This window comes from Diprion similis, chromosome 2, assembly GCF_021155765.1.
Source record: "Diprion similis isolate iyDipSimi1 chromosome 2, iyDipSimi1.1, whole genome shotgun sequence".
NCBI lineage: Eukaryota > Metazoa > Arthropoda > Insecta > Hymenoptera > Diprionidae > Diprion > Diprion similis.
Genome location: NC_060106.1, coordinates 16280961 through 16308265, shown reverse-complemented (window position 1 = coordinate 16308265; position 27305 = coordinate 16280961). Strand labels below are relative to the sequence as shown.

The 27305-nt window shown below is 44.6% G+C and overlaps 1 protein-coding gene across 3 annotated transcripts in view; it reads right to left on the bottom strand.

Moving 5' to 3' along the window:
* LOC124416595 (ABC transporter G family member 21) overlaps positions 1-27305 on the bottom strand; it is a 112540-nt gene continuing 85235 nt past the window's right edge. The window contains exons 1-13 of one of the 3 annotated variants that reach the window (XM_046897800.1): positions 19029-19340; positions 9588-9748; positions 8632-8801; positions 5503-5608; positions 5016-5116; positions 2848-3103; positions 2288-2458; positions 1928-2032; positions 1469-1590; positions 1129-1336; positions 817-1031; positions 512-720; positions 1-369 (exon numbers count right to left, since the gene is read on the bottom strand). In XM_046897800.1, the coding sequence (XP_046753756.1) occupies positions 174-369; positions 512-720; positions 817-1031; positions 1129-1336; positions 1469-1590; positions 1928-2032; positions 2288-2458; positions 2848-3103; positions 5016-5116; positions 5503-5608; positions 8632-8801; positions 9588-9748; positions 19029-19081 (2073 nt within the window). In that variant the 5' untranslated portion in view covers positions 19082-19340 and the 3' untranslated portion in view covers positions 1-173. Of the gene's footprint in view, positions 370-511; positions 721-816; positions 1032-1128; positions 1337-1468; positions 1591-1927; positions 2033-2287; positions 2459-2847; positions 3104-5015; positions 5117-5502; positions 5609-8631; positions 8802-9587; positions 9749-19028; positions 19341-27305 lie in introns of those variants that run through there. The other 2 variants (XM_046897799.1, XM_046897801.1) reach the window with 2 other exon arrangements.

Genomic DNA, 27305 nt, shown 5'->3' with positions numbered 1-27305 from the left:
CTAATCGGACCCTCAAACGCGTTACTATCCGTTAAATCGTATTGCTGAGTACTATATCTTCGTATTATTATATCGTATTTATAACAGTGATATCAATATAGTATATTATATAATAAAGATCCGTGAAAACTTGTGTACAAAATTGGATTCTAGGTGGCGTTTCATCATTACGCTCACTTGGGTACGCGATAATAACGTAGAACTAGGTATCCTAGCGTCCTGAACACGACTAGGAACGCTAATAGAACCGCAGTGTTCGCCCACAGTGGCAATCCAGGACCGGCAGCACCGCCCGGTCCCTCTAAGATCGCCGATACCGGTATCGTCGTTCCGTTCTTGCACTCGGAAAATTTGCTCGGCTGAGCACACCTGTGATAAGATTCGATAAAATAAATAAATAAATAACGATGTATTTAGCTACGTTCACTTTTGTTTTTTTGTTTTCCTTTTTTTCTTTTTATAATAATTGAGAAGAAGCATCAGGAGGGTTTCCTGGACGAGCTTGACTCACATGATTGGTTCCCCGACGCCGAACTCGAGTATCTGCATATTCTGATAGGCGTAGTGAACCATGCTGGCGTACCTCGCCCAGGCAAGCCACGGGGGTACAGCGGTGGCGAGATACCCGCCAAGTAATTGCGTCCCCAGAGTGTAGAGCGCCGATGCCGTTATGCTGACTTGAAGGTCGAGGCAGCAGGCACCCACGAAGAAGCCCACGCTCTGAAGTAGAGAATCGAAAAGAACGGTTGGACGATCGCTGATCGTAGGCAGGGAGCAATGAATAACGTGGATAATTAAAGAACCCTCTTAACTTACCTGGGCGACGACTGTGTTCAGCAGTAGAAACGCCAGTAGAGTGACGAACACAGCCGGACTGTGAAAACCCAGCATTGGGTAACTGATTATGTGATAAACCGCCGGAAGCGTGATTGTCAACGGTAACTCGCCGACCATTTTGGCGAGGTAATAAGCCGAGAGGCGATACGATCCCGAGAGACGCTCCTTGTTGATTACCTCGCGTTCGGGAGGAACTGCGCGTGGGGCAAGGAAATTAGACACGATCGATAAAGAGAACAGGAATCAGACTCGTTGCACACCCAACTTTTCGATCAAATGTAAACAACTCACAGCTAGAGAGCGCTCCGAAGTGGGCGAACAGCATCCAGTAAGTCGTGCTGAAGAACATCCATCCCTGGATGTCGTGGAGGGCGGCCTCCGTTCTCGGAAGACGAAGCCAAAGGAGACCCGCCAAAAGACCCAAGGCTACTGTCTGGAGCCAGTTCAGGCGAGACAACATCCTGGGTCTGGCCTCTTGGAAGTTCCGCTCGGACAGTACCTGGAGAAATCGATGCGTCGAATTATTGCAAGGGACGAAGAGACGACGAATCTCGCCTGAATTCCCTCGGACAAGCACGGTGTCTGAATTCGAAAATGGAAGTTACAATGGCACTGCGCATTTTTAACTCACTTTGAATTGAGACCAAAAGCTCGTTGGCCAATGCCAGGAGTAATCGTCGTCCGAAGAACTTGTGCTGCTACTCGCGTGACTTTGAGTATCGAGCCAAAGGGTCCTTCCGTCATCCTCCTTTACTGTTGAGGCAATAACAGAGAAAATCGTTTTATTTCAGGTACTGAGAGAATTGCGCAGGATGATTATAGACGGCGAGATGTTCAGCCGAAATGGAGCAAATGATAATGGCAGTACATGTAAGTATTAGTCACGATTAACGACATCAAAGTCTGCGGTTAGTTTTCGGAAAATAATAACAGAGGATCATCGCTGAGCGCAAGTTATATCGTTGAGCATCGTTCCCTTCCCGGTCCGATAGCAGATCTTCTAGCCTAGTGTTAGTAATGTAGTACGTGGTGGTTGTAGTAGTAGTAGTAGTAGTAGTATTAGTTTAGGTTTGTCAAATGCATAATTTACCGATCGCGCTGTAAACGTGACTGCTGGTGTTGTGGTTCGGGGTGTCAATGACCACACACATATCCAGTTTTCCTCCGTTCGTAATGTCCTTGCATTCTCCGTTTCCTGATACCAAAACGCAACGTCCAAAACAAACTGAGTCACATTGATTTCAAAAAAGACTAAAATATACGCTAAGAGATTTACAAAGTGCACGAACATGGCTTCGTGTCAAAAGAATAAAGAAAATATATCAGACCGGATATAAAAATGTCTAAATTTTACGGAAATAAAAACTCATCGTCCGACAAACGTAAGGTCGAATCTAAAAATACTCGGTCGTTCGCAGGGTTTTTTCTCTTAACGATATCATATATTTACCATTGTGGGTGATATGGTGCTCGTGATAATGGATCAGATGATCGCAGAGCGGATGTTGGCTGGGGTTGTAGTCTGGCCGAAGTTCCAAGGGGCAGTCGATTCCCTGCCTCGCCGCCCTAGCCGCAGCCACTATCCTCTCTCGAACCTCTTCCGGTCCCTTTATTTGTTCGACTGTAACGCAGGCGCATAACATGGGATTAGTGAGAGTGGAAAATACCATTCTGAAGTGGCTCTCGTGCCATGAAGCTTCGATCGGCAAACTTGCAGCGATGGATGAATAGCAAATAGTCCGAGTATACTGTTGCAAGGGTTAAATCACCCGTTCCCCGCCCCCCTTTCTAATGATCTAGTACAGTCATCATAGATAAAAGACATGTAAAGCGTCTCATATGTTATAAAATGAATAAGATTGCTGCGTCGACCAACATTATCATTGTAAAAACAGTCTAAAGTTTAAACTGAAAACACGTATCGCAGTTGAACGAATTTTTCCACCCTTATTGCTCGACGAACCCATATTCAATTTCCGTAACCCCAAAAATGTTACAATTTCAACTCACGTATGAAGTCAGCAGGGTTGTAATGTGGGAGTAAGGTGAGGCCGATGGTGGAGAAAAATCTGCCGATGTTGGTCGTCGACCCGTAATATGCGACCTGTCCTCTGCTGAGTAGGAGCAGCTTGTTGAAGCTGTGAAACATTCGCGAACTGGGCTGATGGACCGTGACGACGATGCTCTTTCCTTCCTGTTCAGCGTACTTCTTCAACCGGGAGATCAGAGCCTGGGCCGAATGGGAGTCGAGTCCACTCGTGGGTTCCTGTTGAAGGGTAGAAAAAAATGATTATGCATTTTCATTTGGCCGTCTTGAATAATTGAGATAAGACGCTTGCGGGAAGATTGTCGTTCGAAAGGAATACAATATCGTGACTGAATCAACAGAGTGAGTCGACATCGGTCAACGACGACGACGACGACGACTCTGTGTTTCGACAGCTGAAAAACTTTGATGCGACTGTGTGTCACTAAAACGACGACCAAATGCCGATGAATGTCCTCCGAAATGTCAAACTAAGGACAAAAAAGCAAACAAGACCGACAAATTCTGCGCACATTCGTCAAATAATATCATATAATGGTCAATATTTGGAATGTTTGCTGCCTGCCGTATCTCTTCGCCTGATATACCTACAACTCGTTCTTTTTCCTGATAAGATCATGCGAGGACACGTTAATAACTCAAAACCCGGTTCATGGACATCGCATGTTTTTCGGATCGCGATCGGATCGTGCAAATTTTCTCCTCCGACCTTTCGCACTGGTAGTGACTGAGAAAAGGCATCGCATTTTTTACAGGGATAAGCTACGCAATTCTTGAACTTTTTTTCCGGTTTTCCCTAGCTTTCGCCACCTTGTCGATAGTTGCTTACGGTTGCACAACGTTTTGCCAATCAATAAACGTTCGTAGACTAATAGAATTGTGTATCTTTTTCGCAATATTCTAATGCAGAGAAAATAAGAGGCACAGCATCACGCGTGCTGCAACGTTGCAAATTGGGTGCGTTAGATCGATGGTGAAATAACGAGTACAACGCAGTTTCTCCACGAGCCAATGGATGATTGACAGTTTTCGCATATCAAACAGCGAATATATATTGAATTTTCAAATAGTTATATTATTATAAAAGCATAAAGGCGGGTAGAGAGTCGAGAGCGTTATATGTATTCGCTCGGCTCGTTATCTACGTGAAACATGTTTGACGTAGGTTGCAATTTCCCGGTGAATGACACTGATTAATCTTGTGGGTAGTAGGTTTCAATACTAGGTATGCAGCGTTCAATCTACCGTTCTAAATGCCAACATAGAGGATCGTTGTACCGGATGCCTGATAATTCGTCGATACTCGGCAGCAGCAGCCTAGGTAGATCTACACCCACGCCCGATTACTCCAGTGTTGACCGATACCCGATCCTTGTGTGCGTCTGCTGCCTCCTCGTTGATAGGAGCGACTCGAAACGAGATCAGGAACGCGTTCAATCTCTAACGGTAGATCTACACACGATTCTGTGCCGGCCACTTTTACGTGTATGCAGATATGCCCGAACGTATACGTGTGCGGGTGTATCAGGCCGCGCAAAAACTAAACGGTACAATAATTTTAATACCCTGTAACAATGAGGTGGCGATGGTTTTTTTTCGCTTCTCATAATTCGGTATACAAGAGGATTAGATCTATACTCGACGTAACTGATTCTGCGACCCGCTACACGTTCGTTCAATTGATTTAGAATCCGGCAGCTGAAAGGCACGAGGCAACTTATGAGGCATCGTTGGTCCAATTTTCAATTGTCAGGGTCTCTAACTGTCAGTCAAATTTATTCATGAAATTTTTTACTCTCTTCGTACAATGAAGAATTCAATTCTGACGAGTAGAAACACAATCCCTACTCAAATTTCATCACCGATGAGTGATTGTACGTTTTACCCTATAAGGTAATAGTAATTTGTTCGTTTCTACATGAATATGAACTGAATCAGAAGGTCTGACGCTTCGTGACGCTAATTTTAAATCCTTGTGTTAACCGAAAACATCACTTTTTCTCGCTAAGAATTCGCAAAGTGAATGAATTCGTATTTTCTTCCCCTGAATCCTCTTGAAAGGTGAAAACTCAGGTGAATGTGAATTGAATTGAACTGAATCGAATTGATATGCATATATATGTATACTTACGTCGAGGAGCATCAAAGAAGGATTGGTGAGAAGTTCGCAGGCGATGCTTGTCCTCTTCTTCTCGCCCCCAGAAAGACCTCGTTTCGTATAGTCTCCAATAACTGTGACAAATAATCAAACAAAGAACGGTTGGTCAAGTGCGGTTCTTGTAAGAAAAGAAAGAGAAAAGGTACGCGATGGACGGGAACGAGAAAAGAAAGCAGCTCCGATGCTCGAGAGATCTTCGATTCGTTTTTTTCGTTTTTTCGTCCGTCGGTCCGTCGGTCCGTCGTTCCGTCATTACAACGCCCCCAATATTCGCTGACGAGCGGTGTATACTTGGAAGCTTTGCACAATGTGTCGTATCATGTCGTATATGTGTATATTTATGCACGGTGGGTGTACATTTAACATTGTACATATATTTGCAGATGTAACGTACGAGCAGGGCTGACAATGTTTTGTTTTCTGCAGAGAGAGGCTATTGGTTTACGGGAGCCATACTTACTTGTGTCTTGGCAGGCGGAGAGGTCAAGAACCTCGATTATGTGGTCTACACACTGCATCTTCTGAGAGTGTGAAAGCGTGTCTGGCAGCCTGAGGCGAGCCTGGTACTGCGGAGAAGGAAATACAAAAATAAAAAAACAATCTTTTTTTATTTTTACTATTGCACAAGCGATTAAAATATTTCACTTTTGCATTTTTCATCGCACGTATTATACATATATCTCTTCAGCATCATTCATTTATTACACCAATGGTAACACACTACTCTATCATCCCTCCTTATAATCTTTCTTTTCTGGTCTTCTCTGTTGTTTCTCTTTATTTTTATTTTTTTCTTTTGCGTTAGACCCACAACCGTATACAATTCGAGTAATAATTTCCAAAACAAATCGTCTCGAAAGTCTTTGGCGTTCTTGGCAAGTGAATTTTCTCTCCGAACAAAACAAGAATGACAAAAATAATAATAATAATAATAATAATAAATAAATAAAGTAAGAAAGAAAGCAATTGCCTAACCAAGGATCAGACGGGTGTAAGTAAATGCATGCGTGAATAATAGGGAGCTCCCCCCTCCCTCTCCCCCGCCCCGCCAATCGGGCGTTGGTGCAGATGCAGTGTAGAAAGTGCATCGAGGCGTGTCGCAACGAGCAATTGTACCGTACGTCGTTCGCGGGTCCAGGGATTAGCGCAAAGCGAAGAGGCGGAGGAGGGTTGCAATTCTCTCTTGAAGTTTAAAGAGAGGTTTCGCAGCGCGAAAGTCTCGCGTCGAACGCGCACAAGAGTGAGAAAGAGAGAAAAGCGAGAAACGAGTTAGGAAGCGTTAACAGCTGCTTTCCCGTTGCACCGACGACGCGACCGTCCGATGCACGCGCGTCATCGGCGTTAGCGCAGCGCGTAACAACTAAAAAGCGGGGCGACTGACCGACTGCGTCGTCGTCGTCGTCGTCGTCGTCGTCGAGCGCAGGATGATGGAATTAGGCGCAATCCGAAGAAGGGTGCGCTGCCATGAACAATGCGAAAGGTAGGTATATATATATATATATGTATACGTGGGTATAATGATAATAATAACAATAATAAGATATTCTCCGTTGTTCATCTAATGCAGTATCCGCGTAGTTTAACAGTTGCATATATCAACACCGGCTCATATATGCTGCAACATTGTGCAGCAGCGCATGCAATCAAACAACCAACTTGTCCCCTGCAGCTCGACCTGCTGCACTTATCTCTTTACAACTAGCTAGAACTCCTCGTCGTATATAACCTATGTCATAGCTACGGTGTAGGTTGTACGAGTATGCGCGTATTATAGAGATACGTACATGCTATAGAAGGATGGCGCCCTGCAATCTTATCAAAGCCCTTGCTCGCATTACTTCTCTATAACACCCTCCTCTCCTTTCCTTCCTTTCGTTCTCTCTCCACTAGAATATTCCTTATCTTATACTATTCGCGCTAACGCGAGAGTTATTACTGAGGATATATATATATATATATATATATATATATATATATATATATATATATATATACGTATGTATAAACATAATCATAACTGCATCGCACCACGCGAGTGTGTCAGATATATAGTATACATAGGTATACATGTGCAATCTGTTGCAAACGCGAAACGTAGTGAGATATTATAGAGCTGGAGAAAGATTCAGGACTGCCTTAGATCACGACTGTCGTCGGAGGCAGGTGGATTTTTTTTCTTTTTTTTTTAAATAAATAGATGGATAGAAGCAGGATCGAAAGAAAAGTGGGAAATTAGTCTGTATGTGGTCTAGACGAGCGGTTATAGATTATATAAATATACACATGCACGTATGTACACTTACATCGCACAATCTCGGACAGAGGCTGTTTTCTTGGTAATTCATGATGCGTGCGTGCAATGAATTATCAATTAATTGCTATCAGCTACTTGGGTTCTGCGTGTATACGTACGCATTGGTGGTCGATTAAAATAGCCGTCAGCCAAAGAGAGTGCGAAATAGAAAGATAGGATAACGAAAGAGCAGGGGACGACGCTAACACGACTGTAAAATAACGCGGTATATCGAATATTGCGTTTCATATATATAGGTATACGAGCGATCTTTACGCCGGGTGCACAAATACTTATTTCACACAAGCATACGTTATACATGAGTGTGTGCTATACAGGCGAGGATCGGTATCTCGCGATGATGATGCCAGAACTTTTTGAAACGTGTAATATATGCGGTTCACTGACCGAGTAAAGTTATGACGTCACACCATCTCCACCCCACCCTACTTCTCTGCACCAACTCGGTACATCAGGACAGGGACGGTCGTTCGCATGCAGAAGATTCGCGAGCTTTTACGTATCAATGTATACATGTATCTGCACGTAATGCTCTAAATAAATTAAAAACTATCCCACAGTTCCATACGGTCCTTTTTTTTTTTTTTATTTTATTTTTTTCTTTTTACAATTTTCATTATTAACGTACGTTTTTTTACGTTACTCATCGAGACAATTTTTATCTTCAGCAGAATTGAACCGTGCATAGCAAATGCAATTTCGGGCTCAACGCGTCCCCACATTTCTCATAACTCTTCTTACATCGCATATTTCGCGTTACATAGGTATAACGGAATGATGAAGCTATTGGCGAATAAAGGGTCTGTCTGAATCCTGATGATCGTCAAACACAGGATGACACATCGTTAATGATAATTGATACTTCTCGACCACCGTGTGTATACCAATATTGGACAGAGTGAACACTAGTCAGCCGCGACGAGGATAGGAAAGAGTTTTGTGTCTCGTGCACTTTCTCTTGCCTGCATTATATGCAACATACTTCTATGTATAAATCAATATATTCATACGTTCGAGTTTTCCCGAACGTATAGCATTAAACCGGATACCTACCAACGTCATAACATAAGTTGACACGTTATCCTTACACGAGTTACCAAGGGATCAGAAATATGTATCTCGAATGAGAAGATAATTCATCCCACTTTCTAAACACCTGCCTCGCGAATATCAGACGCTAACGTGCGATGTTTAATGCATGGTTGCGACATGAGACTCCATGCCCGTGAAATATTTAACGGTGGGAAAAAATTAGTAACCTTTGATAGTACGAACCTCGAGTGTCTGTCTTAAGGTGAGATCCGGAAAGAAGACGTCCTGTTGTTGAACGTAGCATATCCTTCGGCGCCACCTCTTCGTAAGACGTTCTCGATTTAGCCAAATTTCACCGCCGTCCAGACCGACTCGTCCGGATAAACAATTCAGCAGCGTTGTTTTCCCGCAGCCTGTTATGCAAGAAAATAATCAATGCTTCTCATCATCGTTGGTCACGTGTACACGAGTCGTCGAACGATAAAACGATATGCATACTGCACTGAAGCGCGTTAATCATGTTTTTCAATTTATTTTCAACAGTTTTTTTTTCTTCGGAAATTTAATAGCGTTGTAGCTTGACATGTCTACTCGTGCAGAATGAGAAAATTGATGTAATTTCTGTCTAAGAAGACACTATAATCTCTCAAACGAGTCCACGCTCAATTAATCAAGAACCGCGCATATCAATTTCGGATAGAGTTCAGCTAGTCGGTTTGAATGCTGCGATTCACTGAATTAAGATAGTTTGGTCGACGACGGGTTAACCGGGAATTCCGATCAGCCATAAATCGGTTCGCGAGTTTCGTAAACATACTCAGGGAGTTCTCTCCCGTGCAGTATAAAGTGTAATTAAAAATAGAGATGAAAGAAGTAGAGCAGAAGGAAAGAGTGAAAATGATTTTAAAATAATGAAACATATCAAGCAAACGAAAATCAAAGCAATCACTCCTTGGAATTATACGTCACGGTAAAAGGTACGCAATAAACGCGACGATTCGACGCTGAAACATCAATAAAGAAGCTGCTTCGAGTTATCCCTGAACTTTGTCGCTGGCGATATATTGGAAGTGTAAACTTTGCGCGTCTTTGATTGACGGAGTGGCGGGTCGTCGCTGTATTCTCCAAGAGTTTTGCCGCGCGTGGCTCGTTAGCGATTCAATTACGTTGCTACGAACCGGATTGGTTAATTGCATTACCTGATGGTCCCATGACGGCGAGTAGCTCTCCCGGTTTGACGACCCCTGAGACGTCTCGGAGGAGAGCCCTCTTGTCCTTGACCACCTGGAGATTCCGGTAGACAAGTTGAACGGGACGTGACTCCAGCGGACATACCAGCTGCAGCGCCGAACTTTCCACTCTGAAAAAGTAGAACAAAAATGAAGAGATAAAATAAGAATGAAAAAGTCGACGACGCCGGCGCGGATCCAACTTGCGTAACCGTAGAGGGACCACATAGATACTTGAATGGGCATAAAATAAACAAATTGATCGTGTAACGAGTATCATTTCGTACGTCAAGTTCAGACGTTGCGAAACTGCACGTGATTTGGCGAGGGGAAATACACAAAGAGAGGGCCTCTGAAACTTCACGTGAGTCTGGAGAAATCTGGAGTCCGCAGCAGGCGGAACGCTGGGTTATTACAATAAAAATTTTTACGTCACGATGAAAAGGGACCCGCCGGCAATGACGCAAGTAACTCCGACCAGACGAAATGAGATAGGGTACATCGATTCGGCGAAAGGGCTTTGTTCAATATTGAATGGACAATTTCGTTATTGGGATGGTTCGGGGTAGGTAGACACAAGTGTGGAGCCATCCAACCGTAGGCAGAAAACCTCTGTAGCGTCTTCGGGGCAATCTGTTGTTCAACCTCAAAGCGTAAGCCCGATGATCCGTGAGTCCCGAATCCCAGTGAACCACATAACGAGCATACCGAGCTGGTCTGTCACTTTCACTCGCCTCTCCGAAGAGGCATAGAAATTCCCGAAATCTTCGAGACGATATTTTATCGAAGCAACGACCGAAGACAGGAGAGAATCCGTTACTTAGAAATCATAGGTTACACTGGAAAATGTGGTTCATGTCGAATTTAGCACGAATTGAGTTCCGAAGCAGCCCGCGTATCGACCGATCCTGATTAACAAAGAGTAACGCAAGGACATATCAGCTTGATTCACCTCTAAATTCTTCATCACAAGACAGTGTTAATTGCGTCGGATTTCGAGTCGTGAGAGTTGGACGAAAACTCACGATATTACGAAAGGATTGAATGTGATGGAATCAAGTTGCGCTGGATGTGACCGACTAACGTAAGCGCGTACGTGAACGTGAAATACGAATGGATGAGGTGTACCTGCAGGGGATGACCATGATCGGTACTATCCGACGGTCCGCGATGGAATACAACCGGGTGTGTCCCGTCCGTACGTATGAATGCAGCTAATTGTTACGTCTTTTGTCCATCGTCCGTCGGGTCCGGGTAGATATGCACACGAGAGAAGTATCCGAACACACATAGAAGTGGATGGCAAGTGTTGCGTTGAATGACGGTACACATAGGCATGTGTAGTATACTGTATATACACGGAAAAAGCAAACAACTCCCGAGCAACGACTCCGTATGAGACAATAAATTCACAACGTGAACGAGTCGCGTCATACCGCAGAGGGTCGACGAACCCGTCGGTAGTACATGAACTTCAACTTTAAAACATTTGCCGTTCCGCCCCCCGTTCTTCGCTCATTGTCAAACGACTTGGAGCTTTGGCCCGCCTGATGAAACGCGACCGAATGCATTCGGACTCGCGGACGCGTACGTATTTAAATGACTGCGGTGTCCATGTCGCTGGAACGTCGATGCGACGACGCCCAAGCCCACCACTCTACTATGGCGGATGAAAGACCCGCACATGCAGCCTCTGCACGACTATTTAGTGTCAAATTCGTGTCGTTCGAACCTTGACTGGCCACCCAAATGCATCAACACTGGTATATAAACACCAGAAACGACGTGTTGACTCTGATACATCGGGGAGCAGTAGGTGCTACGCAAAGTGAAGTTCTCTTTCAGGCACTATAACGCGTTCTGGTTTATGACGGAGGAGAGAGAGAGAGAGAGAGAGAGAGAGAGAGAGAGAGAGAGAAATATGGCATACCCAATGATCAGCATGTAGTTACATTTTATACGATCTCGACCTTAATTCGTGGTGGTTAGCCCGATGCATTTACGCTCTTTCAGAGCATTTAATTTTTCGAAGCCTGCAAAGTTGAGGACCTTCTTCCGCGACGTATAATCTTTTAAAGCCCGAGGCGCGGTTACCAAACCGCTGGATAGATGGATACCATCATCAGCTGATTTCCATTCCATCTAAAATTGACTCGTTCTTTCGCCACGTTCTAGAGGAGTGGGTTTGAATTTTAAGGAAGACGAACGGACGGTCTTGTGGCAAGGCACCGCACGTACTCACGGAATGAGAAGGCAGCGGGTATCGATGAGAAGTTACGGAAAGATGGGACCTTGTGCTTCTGGGCAAGGAAGGACACCGCCTCGCCAGAGAAGAAGCCCGTCGATCGGTAATTCGAACCGCGCCATCCATTCCTGACGGGAGAGAGAATGTCGCTGTAATTTTAATGCGACCTTGTAGCCTTGACCGCTAAATGTATTCCTCCAAACGAGCAGAAAGGAAGAAAGAAAGAGAATGAAAGAAGATAAAATCATTCCCACATTTCCTGGTTCTACACGGTCTACTCCCGACCAATCGCCAAGCCCTGCTCATAGCGATTGCGTAACGCTAGTGTCGTGGCAAAAAAAACGCCCCACAAGTCGATCCGTGTGTGTGGTTCATTGCCTGTGAAAAGCACGACTGTAATGCACTTCGCGGCGACGGCTTTGGTTCTACGCCACACCAAACGGACTCGGCCATCGGACGGTGTCGCACTGTCAACATTGACAAACCTTAATGTCAAAAGTCATTGTCCGCTGACGGTGCGCAGCTTGGCCCCTGCAGTTGTGAATTGCGAAGGCGCCAGGCAGTCGCGTGTCCCTGATAGCGCTGTTGCCGATCGCCAAGGGACCGGGACGTTGGGACCGCGGGACTCCGGGATCACCGTTGTGATCAGCCTACAGCTGATCCCTCCCTCAATTAGGAGACGCGTACTCGCTCGCGTTTCTCTAAAGGCCAATTAATTTGCATAACAATTCCCTGCGAACGGGATATTTTTCTATTTCTTTTTACCTTTTTTATTATGTTTCTCAAATTCATTTATACCGCAATACATATATGTATGTATATATACATTTTTTTTAATATTGTTTTTTATATCTAGGAATCACGTCACTCGAGGAGAGCAACGACTCTGGAAGGAACGCGGATGGTGCGGCACGTGCCTTCAAGAGGGCTTATTTTTCTCACCCTGGGTCATCCTCGTGACCCACCTCCCCCCCCCCCCTATCTTCGCCCTCTTGCTCCTTTGCCAGGAATTCCAACGAATTTTATGCATGGGGAGAAATTTTTTTCAATCAGTGGGAGAGCAATCTATTTTCAGCCGACGAATTTTCGAGAAGACTCAGTTTTAGGATTCTTTTTTGCTTTCGTCATTCCAATGACTTCTGCATATAAGTAACTATAAAAACGTCTGGATAATTATTTTTCTGATAACTGATTTATATTCCGAAATTATAGACTTGATTCTTGATTGTACGGAATATTTTTCGAGCATGAAAAGCAAAAAATTCTACTTTGCATAATTTGGCAAAGGATTCGGTGATGATTTTACTAGGTGCAGTGAATAAAAAAACAAATCTAAGTGGTAGAATGAATTCTTCACTCTGTCTAATCTAGACAGGTATTATACACAATACATGCGGTAGGTATAATAATATGCAGACATCCTATTCAATGTGTATAATACGTTTTAACGAGAAGAAATTAATACAGCACGAAACGGAGCCAAAACTATCATAAAATATAATACATACGTGCAAATGTACGCGGGATATTATATATTTATACACGGGTAACTATTATAATAGAAACCTACGTGTGTGTCGCGGCTATCTTTGCGCGGAGTGAGATAACGGAACAAATTGAAAAGATAATTGCTGAGAGCGGTAATTAAAACCGTGCAAAGTGGAAGGAGTTTCTTTATACGAAGAGTTGACGTTGCTTTGTTGTATATATAGATACATAGGTATACATACATTATACATGCGTGCAAATATTGTACATTATATGGTATACAATATATATTTACCCACACAGGTGAAAATCGGTGATAGCCACACGCGAACTGTAACTCGAACCTAAATTTAATTATCTTTTGTAACCCGATACTCGAGCCGCATACAGTAAAGAGTTAGAGTTATGTAAACATAAAACTACCAGGTACCCAATGAGACCTCGAATTATCGCATCAGTTAAGTCATCGTGCTGGTCTAACAAAAGTGCAATCACCGAAACTCAACTCGTTATTATCATTATACCTGCGCACCAATTATGTAAAGCAAACAACATATGCGGTATAAATTTTGACAAACGGTCCTCGATTATACATGTGTTGTCAATAATTTTCATTTTCAAATTCAAGTGTAATTATACCCGCCGTAAGAAACTCTCGTCAGATTTCGTTCGTCAAGTTTAAGAAAATCCTCTCACGATTTTTAATAAAAATTAAGGAAGGAAGTCACGGCTTTCCGCAGATTTGCAAATTCATTGAGATCTTGTTTTACTGTTATAGGGTATAAAGCGTAGCTCTATCGTTCCAAAAACAGTCCTCCTAAAATTACGCGAAAACTGGGTCACGCGTATCTTTTCGCCGCCCCCGATGTCCCGCTCACATCCTCCCTGTGACTGGTCCGTCCGTCCTCCTCCTCCTCTCTTATCCCACTCGCCGTATATATTCGCGACCCGATTTATGCACGCATGCAAAAATATTCCCCCCGCACGTTGTTCCAGCAGCGTTAAGCACTTTATGTTTCCGCGACCTCCCGCGGCTACGTGCCCGATCGCTACATCGTCCGGCGCAAATACATCCGCTACTGGATACGTATACGTTTTGCGCGTTTCAGCGAGTGACGCAAAATTTATTTTCCCCGCCCGGACCGTGCGAACCGATGAATTTGGCCCACCAGTTATTATACGGACGCGGACGTGACGTGACGCTGCCGCGCTGGAGGAATTGTAAAAATTTCAAACACCGAAACAGAAACAGAAACAGAAACAAAAACGAGAACGATAACGGAATGGAAAAAAAAAATTTCAAATTCTCCGGAACACTTTTATGTGCAATAAATTCCGGTTCTCAGAGACGGGTTTCGTTTACAGGTAAAATTCCTCCACAGCTACTCGTGTTAACATACTTTATATAAATGTATATATATATATATATATATATATACATATATACATGCACGATGTATAAAGGAGATGAGGACGTGCGCGATGTTCGTGCAAAAAGGACCAAACAGACTTTGTAATTGGCCGAACGCCGGTAACAAGAAGCGAAACAAGTTTAACTGGGTTGATTAATCGATTATATTGGCTGACGAATTCGAACGAATTAAATGTTCGACGAATGGAGAAAAAAATAGAATGTTTTTCTACAGTTGGCAATATACATGCCAACGTATTATACGTGAAATCGTGGGGACAAGCGTTTGGAGATATTACGGGTACGATATAGAGGTGAAAAAATAAAGCCCAATAAAAAGAAAAAATTAATTTTACCACCGTAAACGGACGGATACGAATTTTTCGCGTAACGTGATATTTGCCGGAACCCCGATACCCCGCTAGCTTACACCAATACTGCAAATTAAAACGCGAATACGTGCAAAGTATGTGAAATAAAATACAGCCGTCGACGAGTGCGTGAAACGGTGAAAACGCTGCGAGTAACGGGATTATTATTCAAAGGATCCAAGGAATAAGAAAGAAAGGAAAAAATCAAATATATATATATATATATATATATATATATATATATATATATATATATACAAATACACATGTACGTTATAAATACGTATACAACTATACACATATAAGATAATAATAAAAATAAGAGAGAAAAAAACAAATAAAAATAACACATCCGCGGTCGGGAAGAAAAAAAGAAAATATGAAAGAATAAAAAAAAAGAAAAAAAATCTCTCGATATCACTTTAGCCTCGATTCGCGTACGTCCATGTGTGTTTCGCACGTACATATATATATATATATATATATATTATAATACGCGACAGACGCGGCGAATGTTGTACCTACACGCGTATTATGCATGCATATTTAGTTATATAGTTATACGGCTGTGAGACCGGCGTTTGCGAAGCTATATCGGCACGTGCTGGATGGGCTCGCAAATTGATAAACGTAATTCCGCGAGTGCAATATATTGTACATGTGTCTTTATAAAGCGTTGAAAAGGACGCGCCGTGCGGTTGCGGGGAGTAAGAAGAATCGTTGTTATACTTCGGGTTTAATGCGTTTTTGAATTGGGTTTACTCCTCGTTCAAATCCGTCTGTGTGCAGCCGTTGCAAATTTCACTTACCCACGTCGATTACGGTGGAGAACTCGCGGCCCCCAGAGGCTCGGCCGAAGGCGGAAATAATCGATTGCGAATTGATCAGCCGAAAAGTTTTCTACAGCGTTATATATAATATATACATACATGTATGCACGTTTCGTTTCGCGATATGATTGCAAAAGAAATAAAACTGGGAGTCGGCCGATCGCCGCCGATCGGCGAATAAACATCGTCCGCGCGAATTCTGTCGGGTTCAATATTCTGCTGTTAAAGAACAACTACAATAGATCTGGGTCAATCGCCTTGCCGCCGGCCGATTATACCTGCACCTAGTGTTATAGCGTATACCTTGTACGTGTGTATAATACATACACACCTATAGTACACTGTATACAGGTGGAGGTGTTCCTACACGGGTTTCACGTTCGTCTATCTGCCACTCGGCTATACAGCAGCCGCGTGGATCGAAATAACGTTCGACAAAAACTTAATCGCGCCACATACACTGTGTCGCTGCGTTCGTTCATTACTCGGTTCGTTACACCCAACGATCGGAGGAGAGAAGCGGTAGGTAAGTAATCGTGTAACGAACGATCCGCAGGAACGGGGGACTCGTTCTCTGTAAATTATACATCTTGTACAGGTGTGTCGCGAGATGAAAACTCCCCCTGTTTATAGTATTATAATATACGCACATTCGTGAGCCTCGAGATATGTCGATAAGTTAAAATACCTGTCGTTGAGTCACGCGATTTAATTCAAACGCGTATATATACGTATACATACCAACATTGCGCAAATTAGTACTTTGAGTATAAGAAAAAAGAATAGGATTTTCGAAAATGTTTTACCTCAATCCAACCAACTCGTTTGCGATGAGTAAACTTTTGCTGAACGAATATATAGTGTATATTTGAATATATATATATATATATCTCAAGGAGTCTCGGTGGAGCCGCGAGCCAAGTGCAGTGTGCGTTCATTCACGTCGAGTCTCGTCTATTTATTACATAGATAAGTAACTGCCTGGCAGATTTATTTATATAATTTGAGTAAATCGTTTTACCGAGAGAAAACTGATATTCTGTCATCGAGAAAATACATTTCGCCGAGTCTACCGATCCTCGTAATTTCCTGTACAAACTGAATCTATATTACCATCCTGCGTGATATACCTGAATCCGTAGCCGCAATTCAACCGCAATATCCTTTCCATCAGCTACAATGCACCGTCCACAGTTAGCGTATCAATTGCGGATGCACAGAGTGTATTATCGGAGATCCGGAGAGTTCCGTTCGAACTCCAGGATGCAGGGAACACAGGGCGGAAGAAAGGAAATAAACTCGTAAGTGCTTTCGAAGAAGTCGATCAGAGGACGGCGTTCTCGATTCACCGCGGGACGTCCGATCGATACGATATAAGCACATATCAGCCCACTCACCTTTGCGATACGTATGGTAAGGCCTTACCTATAACACGAGCCGTTGTTACATCCTTATTTCTACACGCGAAGAGTATAATCGTGTGCGACAGTTCAGACCCAGCGGGATTTGTTTCCAGGTTAAACGAGCCTAGCCTATTTCCTAGAGCAACAAGTTGCACGATTAGCCGCTCCGTTTGACCTCTGCACCCCCTCCCCGGTACCGACGTACGATACACGAACGTCTTAGAAAACGTCGTGTAAATCCTAATAGCACCTCTTTTGGCCTATTTGTTGGAGGATCGCGGTTTCGGGAAGGAGTTTCAACGGGCGAGAAGTGAGCCGATCGGCGTCGCGGTCTGATCAATGATTCGAAAGAGCAAGCGAAAGAGAAGGTGGTAGATAGAGGGGTTCGGCGGGGAGGGAAAGGCCGAGAATATCTAGGGGGTATTGACCCGGCTCGGCTACGTACACACCGATATAATATGACCACTCGGTTAGACCGAGTCTTGCGGAGGCAGCTAGCCGAGCTGCAGCACAGTAAGTCAGTCAGTCACTCAGTCAGTCAGTAAGTCAGCAAGTCGCGCCTACCGCAGGTAGGCATACATGCGCTATCACGAGTGAGTATAATGACCGCATCAACTGCCGCGATGGCGGCATGATTTTACGATTTTACCGAAGCCGATCGGTTTCCTGAAACGGATACGTTACACAGGTGACCGCGGTTCGGCTCGCCAGTTTGCATGTACAAATGGTACGTTTTGCAACGATTTGCACGTGCCGTTTTTAGCCGAGGACCTGACTGGACAAGCACGGCTGACAGCCAATCCAACGAGATCAGATCCAATGTTTATAAAAACGGTATTCAATTAGAACCGTTGCTGCACCGACGGCGACTCCGCAATGTCTGGGAGATGCAGTAAATATATCGAACAACCACTTCTGTCTACTATATTGTACCTGGTTCCCGTTGCCAACTGGGTATCTGGGTCCGTTCTGCCCGAGAACTCATCATTTTTTCGCAATAAACACCGTGTCGAACCGTAAATCGAGGGTGAGATTCGTTCGAACGGCTTTCCAAGGGCAATTCTTTCGTAAAGCGAAACTTTTAGAGGGCACTTTAATTAGCTATAGCCGTATAGGTGAAACCGAACGAACCCCAGAAAACTTTTTACTTCGTGTATGCGCAAGAAATTGCTAAAGCCCAATGAAACCCGCGATCGGTAGAAACCGAATTTTTTTTCGCCGCCTAAATCGACAGGTTATAAATTTCGCGGGTGAACGAGAGTTTTCTGTTCATCCTGTCGTTGAACCCTGTCAATTTTCGTCAGTTCAAATATAAAAACTGATCTGACGAAACGTCGGCCGAAAGGTAAATTTATACAACAAGAGTTGCTCTGTCTATAGGAGTTACTTAAAATCTCGTTAGAGAGTTCGTAAGACACGTGAAACTTTGTTTACTTCATCTTCGTGGGACAGACAAGGTGCACCTATCCACCGAACGGCTAGATGCACGATTTCGAATTACGACAGGAGAAGTTGTGTAACCGAAGATACAGGATTTATTGAGAAAATGAAATATCGTGTCGATTTGTGTTTCAGTTTCTTTTTTTTTTTTTTTTTTTTTTCAACTGTCAAATACAAAAGCCTTTATAATTTCGAGAAGATTTAAGTCGTTTATCATTCTTACTTGGGTGGAAGAAGAATCGGTGCCTGCAACAACCCAGCTAGCAATTCCTCCATTTATCCAAGCGAACATTCATGCACTTTTCTGCCTCGTGTTGTTAGCCTGCAGTGTTGGTTACTTTCAGACCGGTTGTCTCATCTCGGTCGTCTCGTTAAACATAATCGCAGCGAGTGATGAGGCTAGGATCATCATCGACTACCTCTCGTCGGATGGATTTGTGAGAGAACTATTTACACCGGCAATCATCTTGGCGTGCTGAACGCACTTGCTTGAAGTATGGCATAAATTAGCGTCAACACTTAGAGGAGGGGGGGAATCAGGTTTAAAATTTGATTACAATCAAAGGTTGCTTAAGCGAACAATCGCACACAGTCTTTATAACGTGCACTATTATACGTTAACAAACAATTCGTCTCACAAGAAACAGTTTCACGAAACTTTTTTTTTCACCACTTCACTGATCAACTTGAATGCAGAAATTTTTCAGCAAATTTAAGTAAGAATTATACGAAGTATCAGCACACTGTATCGAAACAAATTTATGTGTATGAGAAACAATCCATGCGTATCTCGCGGATATTACACACTGTGATCATTTCATTGTTATAAAACTAGAAGTCGTTGACACGAGTACGAACATTGGCGTTGGTCTTGTTGTTGAAATTGGCAAGAAACCTCCAAAACTGGTGTCGCGAAACGGCCGCATTAGCAATATTGCGAATTTGCGCGGTCACGCTCTGGCGTTTTTCCCGTTTCCAGTGTTTCCTTTTTCTTCCTTTTTTTTTTTCTTCTAGCACAATCGTTGAACGTAGTCGATAGGCAACTCGTCGATTACCGTGAACGGATCACTGAACGAGAATCGGCGGAAAAAAAAGAGTTAGAAGCGAGTTAACTCGACGCCGTGTTTACTCGCACTGTGAACAGGGCTTTTGGTCACTAGGGCACTGGGCAGACCTGCGTCGAGACACGCGGCACCAATGACCGCTCGCTGGACAGTGAGAGGAGCACTCCCAACTTTCGGCACATCGGTAAAATTCCCGCAAAGCCTACCGCGCGAGGAGGAGTCCGCTCGGAAGGAAGAGAGGTGTAAAGAGGTGTGCATGCGTGCGTGCGTGGCTGCGTGCGTGCGTGCGCCTCTCGGTGTGGCAACGCGTCGTTCCCGAGCACGCCTAGTCATTGCAGCATTGTGGTAAAGCCGAGCCGGCTAATCAGCTTTTGAGAAAGATCGCAGTTGAATCCTGACCCGAGTCCCCTGACAGTGCGAAACTCTCCGGAAACGGAAACGAAGCCTCAGACCAGAAACTAGAAAGAACCAAGGGGATCATAAAATCGGACGGAAATACCTGTATTGGATTTCGCACGCAACTTCTTAGGCAGACGACACTTGACCCAGGCGTAATACGTGTAGAGTCGAGAAAAGGATGTCCGACCGACATAATTCATTGGCAGTTACACGTTATTATAGTGATTAGAACCGGCGTTCATAAATCGATTTCTGATTTTGGCCAAGAAATACTTCCAAAAATGTGTTGCATTCGTTTTTTTCCCCCCTCTTTTCTTCCTCCTTATGGGTGTATATTATTATAAAAACAGATGTTTGAAGGAACTCGTTCGACTTTGATCTAGGTTACGGGATGTCGGCATTAGTTTTTTACCTTCATGTGTATACCATCAGTATGCTGTTGGCGAATTGCGACACGGTTCGTGAAGAAGAAATCTTTTTTTCCTAGCACCAGAAACCACTCCCACGTATACGTACAACTGGCAGGCTTATGCGCAGTTCTCGTCTAGCTATCGGGACCAACAGCGGCTGGGAAGTTTTTTTACTATAAAATCCACTGTTACTTATCATAGTCGCTACTCATCCTATGATCCAACCATAATCCGACAGAAGGGGAAATGAATTACCAGCTGAAAACACTTTGAGGAGACCAAACGGCACTACGAAATGAGACTTTCGTAATTCGTAATTAGCAACAATTTGAAACATTATTTAATCACGACTGTTCGGACTCGAATCAACTGTCCTAGCCAAATTCCGATTCCAACTGCATCTCAGGTTCGTAACTGACAAAAACGAGGATGAAAATATATCGTCCGGAGTCTGTTTGTAAGTGAAGGATGCTGATAAAAATAATTTGCGATTCTAGTCTTGTACCGCGTACCGAGTCTCGTGCAACAGGTTTGTACAAAGACTAGATCTCGCTGCATGCAGACGGGTTGGTTTAAGACGTGAACGCTTTAGACGACGAGTTCCGCAACGGGCCCATTCAAAAGGTGTAACTCATTCAGTTATCGCAGCACCGTAAAATATGTCATGCAGTCTTTTGACCGTTGAAATTCAAATGAAAAAAAATAATAATATGTACATATAGAAATGCGCTGGAAGCCGAGTGAGTGTTACACAAGGCAGAAAGAAGACACAAAAGGTTCCTCCATTATTTTCCTCTTATCTCACGTTCGGCAAGCCTCCCCGCGTTCCGCTCCCCTCGTCATCCTCCGCACCGAGCTCTTCATCATCATCAGTTACGCTTTCCTTATGCTCCACGTCCGTAATACAGAAGCCTACTTAAATAACAAGGCTTCTAACAAAGTGCCTCGGTGACCCAGTTCGACGACAATGGACAAGGGGTGACCGTAGGACGACGACATGACAGTTGCACTCTTCCATCGGCGACTCTGCATCGCATGCATCACATGCATCGCATCGCATCGCATCGCATCGCACGCACGCACGCACGTATGCACGCAGTTTTGCGAGATGTCAGTACATCCGGTCTCACGCATCGCACCGCTCCACCACCCGTCGCCCCGGCGGCGTGGCGCGATTGTGAGACGATAAGTCGATCCTTTGCACTCTACGCACAAACGCATCCAGCCAAGGCCTAAGTATAACTTAACCAGATACCCCGAGAGACCGATCCCGCCACTTTACTGCTGACTTGACGTTTCCATCTCGTTTTAGATCTATATACCAACCACTTCGCACCGGATCGCGTGTCCATGCATGAGTTTCTCATTTGTTAATGGAAACCTCCGGATTGTATATTGCGAATTTTCTTACACACCAACGACGAATAATCCGGAATTTTTCAAACAAAGAGCTTTCATGAAAATTGATTCCCGACCGACACGTTATTCGTACGAATGTGTTTCGAGTAACCTCGTAGATCTTTCAGAGTAATTTATACCAATCAGAATTTGAAAAATAATTACTGTTGTAGAGAATTTGTAGATATGGCGCATGGCAATGAGTCTCAATAAAGTTTGTTTGGTGGATATAATTGTTCGTATCTTTTTTTTTTTTTAAACACGTTCCTCCGACATTCGATTAATTGTCCCGACCGCTGAGATCTAATTCTGAGAAGTTTCGTATCACCACTTACGAGTACATTGAGCTTCTTCTCTATGCACTTCATGTTGCGCAGCCTGTTCAGACTGAAAACTATTGAACTGAATGACGCAACAAGTCTCTTTACATACTACTTATTCAGGTTCAACGACACGTAATTTTAGATTTACAGTCTCTGATTCTCCAATTTCATGGGGTCAACTTGCATTATTAAACGGCGTGTCATTGCTATCTCAAAGAAAAAATTCCCGATGAACAAGTACATACAAACACGCCGACCAATTGTGTATATAATGTGCATAATACTTCAAATCTATGACATGATTTACGACGGTATTATTACACAAGGAAACCAATAGACCTCGCCATAGTCACCTGCAGTTTTCGCAGGAAACGCGTCACTAGTCCACTCCATCGCAACGCGATGTGTATAAACTGTTGCTGAGCAGACCGCGAAGTTGAGACGTTAATTAGAATACACTGGGTTCAGAGAGTGCATCGCGGAGCGGCAACCAAGTGCATCAAAGCCAGGCTGGTCAAGTTGTTCCCCACTGTAGAACTAGGGCGTGCCTTTAAGTTTAACATGAAGTTACAGCGGCTTACAGGTCGTTACAGAGTTGCTACCACAGCTTGGAGGAGCGCGTCCAGCATGCCACAGCAGCAGCAGCAGCAGCAGCAGCAACAGCAATGCCTGCACGGGTAATAAATCATGAATTCAAATTTCTTCACGGATCATATGACCAGGGGGCAAAAAATCTTCGTTCATAGCGTATAAGCCGACATAGCGAAAACACTGCGGCGGTAGAAAATTAATACGTATAATTTTCGCGTGGCGGCGAGCGTAATCAACCGACGATAAGACTAAGTGAGTAATACTCGGGCTGATCGTGCTGGGAGTATAATTCGCAGGCGGCGAAGCTTAGAGTTAGATAAGCCGGTCGATAGCGGCGATCTCGTACACACCGAGACGGTGAAATTTGTTAGAAATTCTCGGCGAGATAGCATCGAGTGTGCGGTATAAATGTATATAATACGATCATGCAGCAGCGAATAATGTACGTAAAATCAGAACGAACGGGACTCGCAGCGATTCTCTCTTTACATACTCCATGTGCTCCTACATATCTCTCCATCTTTCTCTCTCTCTCTCTCTCGTGAATATCCCGACAGACATTCCGCGTGCATTACGCACCTCTAATAACCACCGAGATGGAATAAACGGCGGTTCTACAACAGGAGGTTGAGGAGGTTGAGGGGGGGGGGGGGGGGGAGGGGATTTATTGCGACGGGATCCAGAAGAATCAATGTATACGCTGCCCACCATCAGAGAATGGAGGCCAAGCCTAACCTATACTGCAGCTCCTGACCTAACCCAACCACATCTAAACGCACGAGGCGATCCTAACTCGCGTACGAAGAGAAACAAGCGGAGGAGGCGAAACGGGAAACCAAGGTGCGGGTGAAAAAAATGTAAAACGAGTCTGCGCGCGGACCCCTCGCGTTCTGTAGCGCCGAGTCGACGCCGGGTTGAACAATCGCGACGTTTTGAGGGCGAAAAACCGGGACCCGGAACCCCGGCCGCCAACTACAAGGAGAGAGAACCGATCGAGCCTGCAGGCCACGCGGAAGAGAACGGCGTTCTCCGATTTTTCGGCCCAGAATACCGGCGTGGGTGTGTGTCAGCCTGGATGCCTGCCTTCCCCGACCCCCTTCTCGTCTCGTCCTGGTTCTCCGCATCCCCTACCTGGTCCCCCGTCGCCGACGCAGCCGGTGAGGATAGCAAGGTGTTCCCACTCACTCCGCGGTCGCTGTTGCATCCGTGGGCGATGAAATAACCGCTTCCTCGGCGCCAAAGACCACCACGTCCGCATCGATACATCGACGACTTTGCCCCATTGATCACCCTGTCTCGGAAGGAATATCCTACGGTGCTTGCGATCTGCTGCGCGTTAGCCGTTGGTCAAAGTTCCACCGGGAGTATGAGAGACCGGACCTCCGGACTCCGTCCGCCAACCTGGGCCAAGTTCCACGAAAAAGTAGTAAGACGCCAGTTGTGGGCTTGCACGTGCCGTTGCCATTGGGGCCCGATTAATCTGCCCGGTTTTTGGCCGACCGCTTTTCACCCGTGTTACGGTACCTATAATGCTTCTGGAACCTGATCTCGAGTGTTCGCCGTTTACTTCTGAGTCGGGATGGGGGTCGGATCCCGGTTGATTAGGTTGTTCTGTTTCTCGAAAGGACGGTTTTACGATAATTCATATTGGATTCTGATTAGATCGTCGGAAAATGCATCCGAGAAGGTGGAAGCTCCGTCATATTTTGAACCGATTTACGACCACTACATCCCGTTGAATCATTCCTTGAATGATCTATGCGACAATTCGTTTCACGATCTCACAGTGTCGGGAATCTAAAACTGACTTGTATTCCTGTAGCAACATAGTAAGCATTCGACAGCAAAAAATATGTCGGACATAAATTTGTCAGAAGGTGTTTGAAAGAGGTTTTTTCATACATGTGATTACTTGATGAAAAATCGCCAGTATTTCTCTTGAGACTGAAGTGCAGGTAAAAAGGTTGAGCAGCAAGTAGTGCAGGAGAGGTACAGTATCCGTGTAATCTAGATCGATAAACATTATTCGACCTTGTTTATTTGTTCAATTTGAGTGTTTAAGACGTTATAAATTCTAGTCGTATACCGTCTGGGGATTGAGAAGAGTCTGGAGTTTGCCAGTTTCATTCGATAGCCGGGGAGGAGCATGTAGCAAAGTAGAGGAGCTACTCCATACTGTATACGAAGTAAAGCGAACTAGACCGTAAAGTCTACTGCGACTCTAAATTTTAATAATATATTATTACTATTCGCATAAAACGAAGATTTTATGGCACATCCGCGATGCGAATGCCGAGAGGCCGTTGCGCCCGCGCGTTTTCCCTTCCGAGTATAGTAGCGAGGAGCAAGCAGACAAGACCCGTCGGACCAACATCTACGCAAGCATAAAGTCCGCCAGATTGTACGCTTCGTTTACGTCCTCAAAGTCGTGTGTCACGCATTTTACGATCTGTCCCAACGATCATATTAAACCTCGTCACTTTGCCGCGGAAAGCGAAAGAAGAAGTATAAATAAAGAGGAAAATAAAAAAAAATTAAGATTGTCAATTGATCGCGAAAATGACTCGTTGAGTGAACCGAAACGCTTGACTTCGGGAATTCGAACGAGTGGAAGAAAAAATGAATTTGGCAACGTTCCACCCGTGAAACAATTCGCAAAACTGACACTAGACACTCACTTCCCCCTTATTGTGGGATGAAATTTCGAGAGCATTCAGGAGACACGGGTACATGTATAACTGCATTTCGATTCCAAACTGCAGCGAACTGCAGCACGCTGCATCGTTGCAGTGCCTACGTGCCTGAACCGGTACCTGCACATATACATATAATCCGTAGAAAGTCTGCAACAGCAGAGATCACGTTCCTCGCGTGTAAGTAACATCGAAACACGGCGGACTAGACTATCCTGAGTTCACCTCATCACTTTTTGACCCCCCGCATACGACACAGCATGGAGTTTGCACAATCGTCCCCGTAGATCGTAGATCGTAGGGCAAACGGAACAGAAAATATGGTAACCTTAACGGTTTCGCCGTAGTACCGAGTAGTCGACGTACGTATCATACCTTCGCCGAAAATCCCGTGACTTCACCATTGGAGGATGTGGGTCACCGAGGTGGAATCGCTTGTGAAACTGGTATCGTTACGGAGTCAAGACAATATCCTACGAAGTGTGGGGTATATTACAAATTTTGATCGCGAAGGAGCGGAACAAGTGCGGCAGAAGTGCATAGTCAGCATGAAGATAGATAGACGGACGGAGAGACAAACAGGCAGGTGTACTCATCGCGTTGCGCAACCGAATCTGCTGGTAGCAAGCACTTATCATTATTCCGTGGATGTTATTAGCCTACACCTCGAGTATAACGCGTGACCTCTCGTCGTCGCGCGGTGGCGAACGTAACGTAACTTGTAGTATCGTAACATGGTTACTGAAGCCCGGAAGAATCCGACACGCTCCATTGCCAGCGTGTATAATTATTTTTGTAACCGTACCGACGACGCAAGTAGTATAGTACCTACACAACAAGTACACCGTATGTATGCTTGCAAGTCGTGGTACAGCTCTCTGCCCACGATCCAGCGTACGTGATTCCGTGGGTTGATTTAACCGTTTAGTATGAAGCACACTGCATATCAAATGTATACGCTGCACAGGAATTGTGTATACATACGTATGCCGTATGTATATTGTATACGTACACCGCAGATGCACGCGTACCCGGTAAACGTTGCACTTCCAGCTTGGCTTTCTCAATGTCCCTACGGTACGCAACGGTAATTGCTGGTTAACAGACGTATGTGGGTGCCTCAGATTTTTTCGTGAATTTCAACTCGACGCTGTACGGTTTCGTATGCGGTCTGCCCGAGGAACTTGCGTGGTCAAAAAATTATCCTGTATCTGGAACAACGGGTCTGTAGTAGGTACCTACCTACCTACTGGCATCATACCAGGTGGGGTGAAACGAAACGAGACATATAATACGCGTTGAAAACTAGTAAGTCCTCGAAGGTGGTCGAGACGGTGGCAGCCAGCAGCGACGACGGCACCAGCAACAGCGGCAGCACAAGCACAGAAGCACGTATTATAGAGGCATCAAGAAAAATAGCCCTTGGGCAATAGCTATTGCCCACTAGGAAAGGTTGACCTGATTTAAATACGCGAGGGTCGTTGACACCAGTGCCGAGAGTGCCTCCGTCTTCGTCTCTCTTTCTCTCCTCGCTCCACCCTATCCCTCTATCCTCCACTGTTGATCCCTCTTTCTCTCTTTCTCTTTCTCTCTCTCTCTCTCATCTCACCTTGCTCTTTTAC